The 13,328-nt window shown below is 55.6% G+C and overlaps 4 protein-coding genes across 4 annotated transcripts; 1 reads left to right on the top strand and 3 right to left on the bottom strand.

Annotated features, from left to right (window-relative positions):
- Positions 1-1,469: 1,469 nt before the first annotated feature.
- MYCGRDRAFT_71605 (calnexin protein) lies at positions 1,470-3,388 on the bottom strand (the record flags this gene model as incomplete). Its single annotated transcript, XM_003853103.1, has 3 exons — positions 1,470-1,985; positions 2,040-3,101; positions 3,167-3,388. The coding sequence occupies 3 exons, from the start codon at positions 3,287-3,289 to the stop codon at positions 1,470-1,472; spliced, it is 1,701 nt and encodes a 566-aa protein (XP_003853151.1).
- An 817-nt stretch (positions 3,389-4,205) lies between these two features.
- MYCGRDRAFT_40209 (putative major facilitator superfamily transporter) lies at positions 4,206-6,083 on the bottom strand (the record flags this gene model as incomplete). The annotated part of the gene is made up of 2 exons (XM_003853102.1): positions 4,206-5,333; positions 5,382-6,083. The coding sequence occupies 2 exons, from the start codon at positions 6,081-6,083 to the stop codon at positions 4,206-4,208; spliced, it is 1,830 nt and encodes a 609-aa protein (XP_003853150.1).
- Positions 6,084-7,376: 1,293 nt separating this feature from the next.
- On the top strand, positions 7,377-10,095 carry MYCGRDRAFT_92864 (uncharacterized protein; the record flags this gene model as incomplete). Its single annotated transcript, XM_003853182.1, has 3 exons — positions 7,377-7,433; positions 7,492-7,717; positions 7,850-10,095. 3 exons carry the CDS (start codon positions 7,377-7,379, stop codon positions 10,093-10,095), a joined length of 2,529 nt encoding a protein of 842 aa, XP_003853230.1.
- Positions 10,096-11,047: 952 nt separating this feature from the next.
- On the bottom strand, positions 11,048-12,811 carry MYCGRDRAFT_11841 (uncharacterized protein; the record flags this gene model as incomplete). Its single annotated transcript, XM_003853101.1, has 2 exons — positions 11,048-11,290; positions 11,375-12,811. Coding segments are annotated over 2 exons (1,680 nt in total), but the record flags the coding sequence as incomplete, so codon positions are not given.
- Between the last annotated feature and the right edge of the window lie 517 nt (positions 12,812-13,328).

The raw sequence follows: 13,328 nt of genomic DNA, 5'->3' as shown, positions 1-13,328 counted from the left end.
CTTCACGGATATCCGACAGACGGCGTCCTTGCCCGGTCGGTCCGCTTCTCACGTAGCTCTTGCCTGTATCTTGGTCGTGATGCGACGAGTGGGAAGTGGTGAAGTGCAGTGCGGCGATCAGGTGAAGTCGTGAGTCGGACTCGCAGATCTCGGCCGCGTGGTGAAGTGGTCGACTAGGAAGGCACTGCTGGTCAATGTGAAACACGATCTTGGGGGCGGTATCGGCCAAGCAGATAGCTGAGAGAAGTTGAAGCGATCGCAATGCGCTGGCACAGTCGTGACGAGGGCGTGAACTCGGGAAAGCACGTCCGTCGAGGGGGGTGGAGAACCGCGCTGGCGAAGCTGGTCGAAAGAAAAGGAGCGTACGCCGCGGGTGAAGGCAGCAATTAAATGGACAATGACCCAGGAGAGGTTCTCGTCACGCGTCAATGCGGAGAAGGAGGAGGGTGAATTAGTGGTCAAGCAGAGGACTGGAGGACGAACAGGTGAATAATTGGCGTCGCAAAGGAGAGTTGAAGCAAAGAGGGCACACCACACACCCCGGTCAGGGAGAGAGAGTTCCGCACAACCTACGGCGATGGAGAGCAGTCCACCGTCCATCATGCTCATCAAATGTCGCTAAAGGGGTCGCGTCTCATTTGATACAAGGACGCGGTACTTGGTGGTGAAGTCTCCATCGTGACTGGCGCAGTGTCCCTGCAGCTCGTGCCGCTAGTGCCCATGTCCTTGAACTCTATTGCAATCGAGAACCAAGCATTGCCCGGTTTTCAACGTCTGTTTCAAGCAGCTGGCCTGGAATTACGACGTGTCCAAAATCTGGAGTAGACATACGTCGTCCATACCAGTTTACTCCGCCAGGACATGCTCTTCCAGGCATTTCCGCCGCCGATTACATAGGACTCCGCCCCGCCCTCCCTCAACTCACACTAACCCTCGGTACGGCACTCTGTAAACCTTAAAATTTCTCCTAATCGAGACTATCGTCATATCTAATCTCCTGAACAGGTACCCGAGAGGACACCTCACCTGATGATTCAAATAGCAAGAGGACCAGTCCTCCCGTTCAAAGTACCCATGCCTGACTTGAGAAGACAGAGAGGTCGGAAGAAGTGATGCTGCCGCAGGATGTACTCCGATCGAGCAATACCTCCATCGGGACTTTCGCAGCTGTCTGGTCCCGTGTCATTTGCTCGGTCAGCGTGCCGCGAGATGTGGGTCGCAACGCCGGAAAGGCATCATTGTCCAGCTCGCCATCAGATTGCAAGTCTTCAAAGTCATGAATCTCTTGGTTGCGGTACAGATAAATAGATTACATAAAGCTGCACTACGGCTCGAAAGCATCAAGGACTTGTCTACTCCACAGCAGATATCTTCCGACTCCTCAAGCCGTCTACTGTGTGTTCTCGCTTTTATCTCCTCCACGCCTCCCTCTCTCACTCAAGCTCTTTCTCCCTTCCACGTCACTCCACTTACTGCGCAGCACCACTCCTCGTGTTCCTCTTGTTGACCTCGTCCTTCGCCTTCTCCGCACCACTCGCAACCGCATCAGCAACCTGATCCTTCGTCTTCTCCGCCTTCGCCTTCGCCTCCTTAGCCCTCGCCCGGATCTCCTCCGCGGAAGGAGCGGCCGCCGCACCACCACCAAACAGCAGCAGCAACAGAGTAAGAAGCGTAACACCAATAACACCAGCGACCTCGGGAACGAACTTGATGGCGTCGATGGGGTTCTTCTGGAAGAGCTCGATGAAGAGTGCGCTCTTCTCCTTGATGTAGGTGACGGGATCCTCGGTGAAGACGAGGTCCATCGGGGACTTCTTCTCGGCCTTGTCCTCCACGGGCTTGCTGGCCTTCTCGGCTTTTTCTTCGGCGGGCTTCTTGATGTCGAAGGTGGCGGCGCGGAATTCCTTGGCGGCGGCTTCGTCGTGGCCGATGTAGATGTTGTCGAAGAGGATGTTCTCGTTCATGGTCCAGAGCTCGAAACCGATCTAGTTGGATGTCAGTGAATGTCTATGTCTGCATCCTCAAGAAGTCAAACTTACAGCGCCCATTGGCTCAAAATCAGCTGGCGTCTTAGCCTCGAAGAAGTTGGGGTTGGCAATCTTGCGAGGAGCCCAGACGCCCTTGTAAGCCGGGTTGTCGATGAATGGAGCGGTCCACTTGCCCACGTACTTCGGGTTTTTAATCATCGGCTTCTCCCATGGACCACATCCGGAAACATCGTCACACTTGGGGTTGGAAACCTGAGGAGGAACCCAGTCACCATCCTCCTCATCATCCCAGTCCTCTGGCTTCTCAGCCTCGGGGTCGGGAATGGTGAGAGGCTCGTTCTCAAGCCAGTCCTCGGGCTTCTCGGCGGTCTCGTCGACAATCTCGTATGGAGCGTCCTCGTCCCAGTCCTCGGGCTTCTTGGCGTCAGGGTCTTGGATCGTGGCAGCGTCAACCCAGTCCTCTGGCTTCTTGTCCTCGGGGTCATCAATCTCGGCCGGTGGGTTGACCGATGGAGTGAAGTTCTCAAGGAGAGTGCCGTTCTTCTTCGACTCGCCATTGATGAGAACCTCGAAGCTCTGGTCGGGTCTGACAATCAAAGTGTACAAGTTGGTCAACTTATTGATCACAGCCGACGGAGCGCCGTCCATGTGCTTCTCCTCATACTCGCCCGTCTTGGGGTTCTTGTGGCGGAAGATGAAGTGGACCTTGTTGGTAGACCCACACTTGTCGGGACCGAACATGATAATGTACGGCGAGGCATTGGAGAACTCATCCGTGCCGAGCGCCGCGTTCTGCTGGAGAAGCTTCATGTAGGCGCCACCGCACTCGAGGAAGTTTTGAAGCTTGACCTCGTATTGCACGACCAGAGTCTTGCCCTTGTTGTCGATGGGAGCGTCAAATTTGGCCGAGATGGCGTGGTGGGCCGCCTTGTCCTTCAGCACGAGGCCCTTGTCGCCCTCCATTCCCTTGAGCACGGTGGGCTCCTCGACCTCCCAGTTTCCGACGAATTGCCACTCCTCATCGGTGTTTTCCTTTTTCGCGTGGGATGGCTTCCATCTGCTGTCCCATCCTTCGGTGAATTGCTCGAGGAAGGGTGCCTTCAATGTGGTGGGCTGGGAGGAGTAAAGAGGATTAGCTTTTGATGCGTCGAATGCCGCCGCATGATGGAGCAGCTTACTGTGAATTTGGGCAGAGATGCATCGACTGATGATGACTTTGCGGCCTCGTCTTCGACATCAGCGTCCTGCGCGGCTGAAACGGCAGCATAGCAGCCGAGCGCCAGAAGAGAGGTGACACGCATGGTGGGCAGTCCTGGGAGTGTGCGACCTGTGGAGTGTGTAGAAGTAGAAGGAGGAGTCACAAGCGAGAGGTCGATGAGGGTGATGGAGAAGAAGATTCGTGTCGAAAGTGTCGAGGGATGGAAAGAAGAAGAGGGTTGGTCCAATGGCGAGAAGCTCGAGTCGTTGATTTAGCTGATGCCAGCTTTCACTTTCCGAGGAGCCAGCACCCCGGTCGTTCTTGGCTTCAAGTTCACGGGCGGCGGCGGGGGTTTTAAGTGGACCCTGGCAGAATTGCCGGAACATTCACCCATCCATGAAACGTTTGCACATGAAAGCGAGGATTACCTCAAGCTCCATGCATCTGCGTGAATATCTTGCCTCTGCAGCAAGATCCGACTCAGATCTCAATTGGGTATACATAAAATTATGGCTAGAATATAGGATAACATGCCCAAGGCACTCGCCGTAAAGTATCGAAGGCGACATGTGGTCCTGTGTGCAAGTGGTCTTTGAGAGCATCAAGGACAAGAATATACCACAAGACTCTTCTCGATTCCCCATGATACTATTGACAGATTGCGGTTGATTTCCGATGACGACAGCAATCAGGAGGAGTCATGAGATTGTATCAAACCATCGAGACGTGGCGACTTCCACACCGTCTTCAATGGCCATTGACGAGCGAACCCTAACCCTAAGACATCATGAACGATGCTTCATCGAGATAACGTCTTCCAAGAAGTGCAATCCTCATGCACGTTTCCTCGAAACCTGCTCGTGAAGTAGCTGAAGGAGGTACTATTACATTGTCTCTGCCACTCAAGCATGCCACTATCATCCAATCCTCCTTATCCTGTCGATATTTTACCACCTGGCAGCACCTATACATACAAAAAACGCCTTGCTAACATATCCAAAACCAAATCCACCTCCACCTCAACTCCCAGCCTCAACATCCTTCTCCACCGCACCCCTCGCCTTCCCCCTCCTCTCCTCCTTCTCCCTCTTCCTCGCCGCAGCATTCTCCCTCTCCGCCTCCAACCCCGTCTTCGTCTCCTCATGCTTCGCCGTCAACACCTTCTTCTGCACGAAGAACATCACCACCAAGCCCACCGTCGCGCAACACGTATACAAGATCCACATCGGCTGCAAACTCTTCGCAAACTGCTCTCTCACGACCCTCCTCCCCGGGTTCGGAAGGTCGTTGATGAACGCCGTCGAAGCACCCGCATTACCACCCGTGAGTTCCTCTGCAGCTTGTGGACCAATCGCCGCCGCGACGGTGTCGAATTTCTTGGAGAATTGGTTTTGGTAGACGACGTCGCCGACTACGACGGAGATGGCGGTGGAGAGTTGGCGGATGAAGCCGAGAGTGGCGGTCGCGGTGCCGATGTCGCGGGGGTTGATGTGTGCTTGGAGAGCGATGATGGGAGCTTGGAAGAGAGGTCCCACGCCGAGACCGGCGATGATTTGGTAGATGATGATTTTGGCCCAGCCGGAGTGGGCGTCGAGGTTGATGAAGAGGCCGAAGCCGAGGGTGAGCATGAAGAAGGCGAAGTAGATGGGCGGAAGGAATTTGCGGGTCTTGGCGACGAAGATTCCCGTTGCGAGGGAAGAGACGGCAAGCGCGATGGCGTGGGGGAGGAGGTAAACGCCGGAGAGGAGCGGGGAGGCGCCAAGGATAGCTTGGAAGTAGAGAGGGAGGTAGTAGGAGGCGGAGATGAAGACGAAGCCATGGATGAAGACGACGCCGAGGGTGGCGCGGTTGGTGACGGAGGAGAAGATGGCCATGGGCATGATGGGGTATTTGGCGAATTTCCACTCGTAGAGGAGGAAGAGAGCGAGAGTGAGGACGCCGAAGATGATGAGGCAGAGGACGAGAGCTGAGTCCCAGGGTGCGGTCACGCCGCCGTATTGGAGGCCGAAGAGGAACATTAGGGTGCCGCCGACGATGAGGAGGACGCCGACCCAGTCGATGGCTTTGAGGCCTTGCATGAACGGCGTGCGTGGGGTTTTGACGTCGAGGAAGAAGAGGAGGATGAAGAAGGCGATGCCGTCGAGGGGCTGGGATGTGTTAGCGAATGTCTGGTAGCAGCGAACTTTTAAACTTACCAGATTGATGTAAAAACACCATCGCCAAGTCACACTCTGCGTGAAAGCGCCTCCGATGATCGGTCCCAAGCTCGATGCAATCGCCCAGACACCTCCAATCAGTCCGTAGAACGCACCACGAATGTTCAATGGGAAGAGGTCACCAATAACGATGTTCACCAAAATGACCAGTCCACCCGCACCGATACCCTGCACCGCTCTCGCAGCGATCAACATACCAATACTATAAGCCAAAGCCGCCACCAGCGAGCCCACTAAGAAGATGACATTCGCGGCCAGCAACATTGGCTTTCTCCCGAAAATATCGGACACTTTGCCCCAGACCGGAATGGACGAAGCGTTTGCCAGTAAGAATGCGGATCCGATCCAGGTGTATCCTGCGGCGGAATTGAAGTGTTGACTAATGGTTGGCAGGGCCGTGGTGATAATGGTGACGTCTAGAGCGGCGAGAAAGACGGCCATCATCAGAGCGGCCATGATCACGGCGACCTTGCCTTTTGTACGGCCTTGAATGAGGCCATTGCTGTTTAGTGGATCAACCTCGTCGTCGGCTTCCTTTTGCGCGGGTTCGCCATCGGGGCTGGAGTCGCGTGTTGTATCCGGAGCGGTCTCCTTGTCGGTGGCGGCATGATGGTCGTCGATGGGGGAGTTGCTTGCAGTGGTGTCTGCTGATGGAGCAGCGTTATCGGTGGTCGTGCTCATTGCAAGGTTTGATATATTGTTTGCTAGCCCAGGGTTCGTGGTTGTTGACTCAGCTTCCTAGGGGAGGGAGTCCCTGCTGGAGCGAGGATAGCCTGTGTGATTGGACGGGCTTGGTTCCGGTAAGATTGTCCGATCAGATCTTCGGTTGCATGATGGTATACCAGGAACGAGATGCACTTTGCAGATGCGGCAGGGTATTATGTAGGAGGTTGCAGATGCACGAGGAGGAGGTGTTGTATCTGCAAGAGACGGAGTTTAGCGTCGCACATGGCCGATGACGGTTACAAACTTGGAATCCCGGACTTTCGGTCTTTGACTTTGACAGGCAGATTTCGGCATTGCCATGACTCGCGTAATGGTATCGCACGCTTGAGAGAACTTCTCCCATCACTTCCACTTCCACCTCACTTCAACCCGACTCCATCCACTTCGTTTCGCTTCTTTCAAGGCCGGGCTGTCACTCCTTTGGTCTTTTGCTTCTCCGCTTACTCGTGTCTTTGCGCTGATGTTCGCCCGCTGCTTCGCGCTCATGAGGATACCTTGCCTGCTGCCGGACATCATGTAGTAAGAAGTTTGCATAGCTCGACAAGCCATCCGATGCTGTGAGATGGCACGTACGGCTTTGGGAGATACTCTGACTGGCGATCGGTCGGAGTTGCCTGATTGTGCGGGGAACGCAGCGAAGATCACGTCTTCGCCGTCAGCATCAGAATGCGACATCTGATGGAAAATTTGAATATCATGATCATGGCAACTCGCGCCAGGTAGATTGTTCTGCTCGACGGGGACCGCGGCCTGTACAGTGTGTGTCGGAGCAAAGAGGCAGGAATCTGGACGGGATCGTGGCAGTCCGTACATCTTGGTTGCAATGTAAGTGTCTCTTCGTATTCTCTCATCAACTTCATGTCATGCAGAAAGAGACCGAATAAGATTGTTCAAAAGCCAACTTCGTTCTTGCCTGAAAGCGGTGAAGGCGACGTTCTGTCTCGTCGCTGCCGCGAAATTCTCCGCTCCGCTCCGTCAACAATCAACACAACACAACACCGCGTCACGCACATGAAGGCCTTTCCCTGATCACCACCACGTTGTTCCGGCCTGACTTCACACACATCGAGCGCACACTGCGCAGTCCCTCAACGCGCGTGCGCACCGAACTCTTCACCACACCATCATCCACATTGCCACCATGTGTTACCAAGGCTTCGCGCACTTTCGCTGCCACCATTCGACAAGCTTTGTCGAGTTGTGCGAAGATGCTCTTGCGTTGGACCTGCCCTTCTTCCTGGCGATATCATGTCCGTCCTACAGCATGTCATCCCACAACCCGGCCCTCCTTTGCGGCGATGGAAGGTACTACTGCGCACAGTGTCCCGATGGCCCTTTCCTCGATCGTCTGCATGCGCTTCAGTGGGCCGCGGCGGAAAATCTGGCAGAGAACAAGGCGAATGTCGAGGGGCTGAAGACCATGGCGAAGAAGATGGTGGACGATGAAGTCCTCCAGGGACGAGAGGCAAATGAAGTGAAGCGCTCCGAGCCTTTCAGGGAGATTGTTGCGGCTGTCGACTTTGGGATGACAGAAGGCAAGGAGCTGGATGCAAGAAGGACAAGACTAAATGCTGCTGCTGATACAGCGCGTAAGTGGGTGTTCTCTCTAGGCAATCGAATTATTGGGCATGAAATGGAGATCGCCCTGCCATACCACCTAAGGAGGTGGGTCGAGAATGTCATGGAGGGGCGAGTTGAATCGAGTGCAAACATGTACCCAGGAGCAGCATTAGCTGCGCCACTCGGGGCGCCCGCGAGCACTCAGTTGCCAGCACCACGAGCGCAGTTCCAGTCGCGACCGCCGACCCCTTCTGGTGTCCCAGCCACAGTACCCTACGCAGTACCATCTGCTTTCACTGGCCATCTTCCACCAGTCGCACGGGCGCCCTTCGCCGTCCCCGGCCAATTCGCAGCACCAGGACCGATCACTCACAACATCCAATACCACGGTCATTCATTGCAACCAACGCAGGTCCAGGACGAAGACAACATCGTGGTGAAGCACACAGAGCGCCCGAATCGCACCAGCTCAGTTGTGCAGGGTAGCTCGGCCCAGAAGAGTCGTAGACCGCCGATCAAGCGAGAGGAGACTCAGGACAGCGTGCTTTCAGAGTATGACAGCCCCACGTCGAACCGCAAGCAGGCCAAGAAGAAGGTCAAACAGGAAGCTCCTCCACCGAAAGAGGAATCGTCTTCTGTACGACGCAGTGCTCGGACTCGCGGAAAGCGAATCAGCTATGCTGAACAGTCCGACCCAATCTCGAGGACACCTTCTCCAGAAAAGTCGGACCACTCATCTTTTTCACCACAGAAATCCGACGTTTCCGAGCGATCGATTCAAGACCGGCGGAAGAGCGCCATGAACCCATCGCCGTTGAAGAACGAGATGTCCGCGAGTCACTCGTCCAACTCTCTAGTAGACAAGATTGCGGAGTGGAGCAGACGAGGTGGCGGTGTTCCTGCGAAGACGCCGACTCCTGTGCATGCTGTCCCACAGAGCGGTCATACCATGCAGGCGAACGCCAATGCTCCGGGAACCAACTTCACCTTACCACCACCTCCGGACTACCCTTCGAACCGCCGCTCGGGCTGTCCCTCCAATTTTGCCACCGTGGCGCCTGGTGACTTCATCTCAACGGGAAATGCCAACAATCAGCCGGGCTACGGTGACTCAAAGCCTGCGCCTGATCGACAGATCGCTTACCCCTTTTCAACGATGCCGCACATGGCCCCAGTCACCGCGCAGGGCCAAGGTTCGCCCGACTACGGTACCAACACCGGCCTGCCACCTCAATATCAACAGCAGTCGTATGCCCAGACTCCAGCACAGGCTCAAGCATCTTCATACTCTCGATCTGACCCTCGCATCTTCAGCAGTGCGCAGACAAAATCTCGTCCACCACAAGACCCGCAGGCTATGGAAGAGATGAGGCGACGCAAGGAGGCACGAGTTCAGCAAGGCGAGGTGCCAAACATCAATGATGGATCGTCGCAGAGCGTGCCTACAAGAACGTTTCACGTGCAAGCGAGCACGAACGACCCATTCACCACCTTCTCACCAGAACGCATGGCAAAGATGATCTTCGCCGAGGGCACGGTCGCTCTCCCACGCTCAAGCAAAGAGCACGGAATGGCCGCGGCTTTGCAAAACTTGAAAACCACTCCGAGCCCCATCAAGCGCTCTCTACCCTCATTCACTTCGACTTCCGGCCAGACGCCTCCTTCATCGAAACGCGCCCGGCTATCATCCAATTTTGCTCCTACCCAGGACGGTGATCCATTCAAAGCACACGATGGCGGAACACTCGTACCGTCGAGAAGGCCATCGGCGAAGAAAACGCCGAAAAAACGCACCGCTTCCGGCACGCCGCAGAAACGTACGCCAAGCCGAGCAATGAGCGACGTTAGTCGGATGAGCGGCCTTGGACGCAGTGGAGGACCTCACGAGTCTAGTACGGGAAAAGTGCCATCGAGCTTGAAGAGAGACTGGGCTGCGCAGGAGGTCACTGTAGGAGCAGAGTACGTTCCCACACCCAGTCGCGGATCGGGACTGAATGCGGAGCAGTACCAGCAGGGTATGAGTACGATTCGAGGGACGGGTCCACTGGGAGGCCTGATCGTCCAGCCGAATGGCCAGTCACAGAAAGACCAATCCCAGTACAATCGGCTAGAAAGTGTGCAGCGCCAAGTCAACGATATGCACACCCAGTACGGCGGAACGAATCCACCGCACAATGGACAATACCCAACGACCGGTGCACAGCAATCCGAGAGAACATATACCTCCCTCCCCGGCTTGAGTATGAATGTCGACTCGGGGACGATGACGAATATGGTCGCCACGAACGATATGGCAGGAGGACAACACGACTTTGGTTTCCCGGACGATTTGTCGGCGCTGGGGAATTTGGACTGGGATTTTGGGGAGGCGGCGATGGGTGGGTTTGGGCATGTTGATGGGGGTTGACGGTTGAGAGAAATGAGTTGGGAGGGAGAGGGGTAGTGAGGTGAACGAAGAGGGGTGGTGAGGTCAATGGCGAGGGACGGCGGTGTTGAAGTTGGCGTTGAAATTGAAATCGATGTCGAGGACGGGAGACCAGGTTTGACCAAAAGCGTTTCGATGATCTGTTGGGAGCTGGGAGTTTCAATCCGAGTTCTTGAGAATACCGACCGCTTCTTGTCGAACAGGTTCGCTACAAGATTGACAAGGTAGCCCATTACCTTGCCATGTCTGATAGATACTTGTATGTTTGTATGTATGTTGGCCTTTTGCTCCCCGTCAATCTCCTCCACGGACTTGATGTGATTATCCCACCCCATCTTTGTACATAAGCGGGGTCGAACTCTCCTAATCCCAAAACGACCCGAACAAATAAAACTTCAGGAGACGTTTTGTGGATAAGAAAACCCCCAAGGAACAGAAAGCTTTGTGAAGTATAATGTAATACTCATTGTACACTATTCCCCTCTCCATCATGCTTTAATTCAGCCAGTTAGATCAATTCCCAATCGACCAACCGACCAACCCATCTTAATCCCAATCCCGTCCCATCTCATCCCAAGCAAGCCAGCCAGCCAATCCAGTGACCTGACCATGCCTTTCCTTTTCCCAAAAACGCCGTGTACTGTGTCTTTCCCTTATGCCCTCCCGCTGATCTGGTAGTATACATCAATCCAGTAGGTCGTTAATACATCGCCCGCTCGCTGAAAGGAAAAAAAAACGCCACGTTTCCCCCTCCTCAAAAACCCAGACAAGAAAAATCAAGGTGCTAAACGGATCCAACCCTCCCCCTCTCTACCCTCTGCAACCTCACTTCCTTCGCAATCTCACCACCTCCCTCATTCTCCCCCGTTTCTCCCTTCTCCTGGACCCCCTCGTTCCCAGCCAACTTCTCCTCACTCCCATTCCCACCCCCCAATTTCTCCCTCAACCGAATCACACTCTCCAACTCCCTCAACATACTCGTATTCGCCTCCCTCAACATCTTCACGCTCGCCTGCCGTTCCCTCTCCTCATTCATCCTCGCGATCCTCTCTTCCCTCGTCATGGCCAAACTCCTCTGTCGCTGTCTCCTCATCGTCGAAGAAGGAGTGAGAGCCACGGCTTCGTAGAGCAGTCCTCCTCCTCCGCCGGAGACTTTTTTCGGGACGGGGAAGGGTTGCTCGGGGTCGGTAGAGGGGGAGGAGGAGGGGGAGGAAGGACGGGATTTGGCGGGCAGGCTGGAGCGGTGGTTGGATTTGCGGACCTTGAAGGAGGCGGGGTCGCCGGTGAGGGAGTTGAGGGCGTCGTCTGGTCCTCCACCTCCTGAAGCGGTTAGGGGTTCGGTTTCGTCGACGGCGGTGAGGCCTCCGAGGCTGGAGACGGGGGAGCGCATGCCGTTACTGCTTGACATGCTCGCTAGGGATAGGCGGTTCTCTTGCCGGGAGAGGGATGTTTGGAGAGCTTTCTTGCCGGCTTCCCACGCGCGGAGGAGGTCTTGGATGTCTTCGCCGATGGCGTCGTATTGGGAGAGAAGTCTCGGCCCGAGATCGGTGAGGTCTTCAGACGCGTCGATGGCGTGGGAGGTCTCTTCGCGGAGGATTTGGATTTTCGCGTGTAGACCTCTGATGCCGGTTCCGAGGGTCGTGATGCCGCGGACTTGGGAGCGGATTTTGTCGCGGGTGGGTTGGAGGTTCGGGGACAAGGTGCCCGAGGAGAGATTGCGAGTTGGAGTGAGAGGCACGGTGATGGTTTCCATTTCGGTGAGGGTTTGGCGGAGGCGGGTGGCGGCGGTGGAGATTTGGGGAGTGAGAAGGGAGAGGGTGGAGGTTGTGGTGTGCCAGCGGTGGAAGTCTGGGTGTCCGCCGTCTGCGTCCAGGGACATGAGGGCGCAGAGGGTGATGCGGCGGAGGATGGAGGAGCGGTAGCTGAGTACGCGGAGTGATTTGAGGGATTCCGGGTCGTCTTCGAGGATGGAGAGGGAGGTGGTGGAGTTGAGAGCTTCTCGTGCGTCGGCGAAGCTGATGTCGTAGACTTCGTAATATCTTTCAAGATCGTCCTGGTCGACCAGAGGGATGAGAGTGTTGAGGGCGGATGTGGAAGCCGGGATCGTGCTGCTGTATGCTTTGTACAGCACATGCCGTAGCTTGTTGCATCGTCTGCTTGCGCCGGATCCTTCGATGCGTGAAGCAGGTGGCAGAGGTGTGCTGAGTCGGAAGCCCTTGGAGACGAGTTCGACCTCTTGAATGAAGGAGAGCGAGGATGTGCAGGCCAGCTCGAATGCTTGCCAGCTGGTCGTCAGGGCGGAAACACCCTCCACAGCCTGCTGTCGAAGCCATCGTAGCCGTCGTCGTCGGTTATATCTGTGCCCAACGAACCCGACAAGCAAGAGTAGAACCAACCCCATCATTGCTCTGCCCGTACTCAACCAATGTCCAAGCCTACTCTTGCCCAACTGATCAATCAACAGCGCAACCAGCATCGCGCCGAGAGTGGCCGCAGTCGCTCCATACAGACTGACACGACCATGTTCGGCATCCTCATGCTGCTCAGCGGCGCCGTCCACATTCGTAGGGACCATTGCATCTGGATGTAGCGATCCATGATCCAGGTACTCGTTCAGCAGCTGTGAAGCTACAATGGTATAGCGGAAGTGTTCCAGAAACCGCTCATTGTCCGCCCTTCCAAGCCGCGAGTTGACAGCCGTCGACCAAGCATCGTGAATCCGCGCCAGCGCGTTCTGCGCCGGTCGTGGCTGTTGTTGTTGTGCTACCTCAGGTATCTTGGCGGTCTTGAATCGTGGACGCGGCGAGGCAGTCGGTGGAGGCGCGAAGGATGGCTGTGAGTGGGAGTCGTCATTGGTATCCGAGCCGGCATCGTATCGTGTATCGCTGTCCTCCGCGAAAGGCTCGTATTCGCCCTCACCTGCATAGTAGTAAGTCACGTTAGCTCTCGTCCCTGAAGACATGTCGCGGTAACTGGCAAGCTCATGCCGAGGGTGGATTCAATACCTTCGAGGTACGCGGCGAGTGGGCTGTCCGCTGGGTAAATTGTCTCCATTCACCTGGTCGTGACTCTGACGCATGGCACGGTGAGGGTTCCTGGTCGACGTCGGTGGACTAGTGTCGTTGATATGAAGGATGGAGGGAGCTGGTGGTCCGCGAGCGGTGGAGGTGAGTTCTAAAATAGACCCTGCCCTTCCACACGCGTGGCGGTATAGA

The sequence above is a fragment of the Zymoseptoria tritici genome, chromosome 4 (genome assembly GCF_000219625.1).
Source record: "Zymoseptoria tritici IPO323 chromosome 4, whole genome shotgun sequence".
In the NCBI taxonomy this organism is placed as follows: Eukaryota; Fungi; Ascomycota; class Dothideomycetes; order Mycosphaerellales; family Mycosphaerellaceae; genus Zymoseptoria; species Zymoseptoria tritici.
Note: the sequence above shows the minus strand (reverse complement) of the source record. Positions and strands in the feature narration are given on the sequence as shown.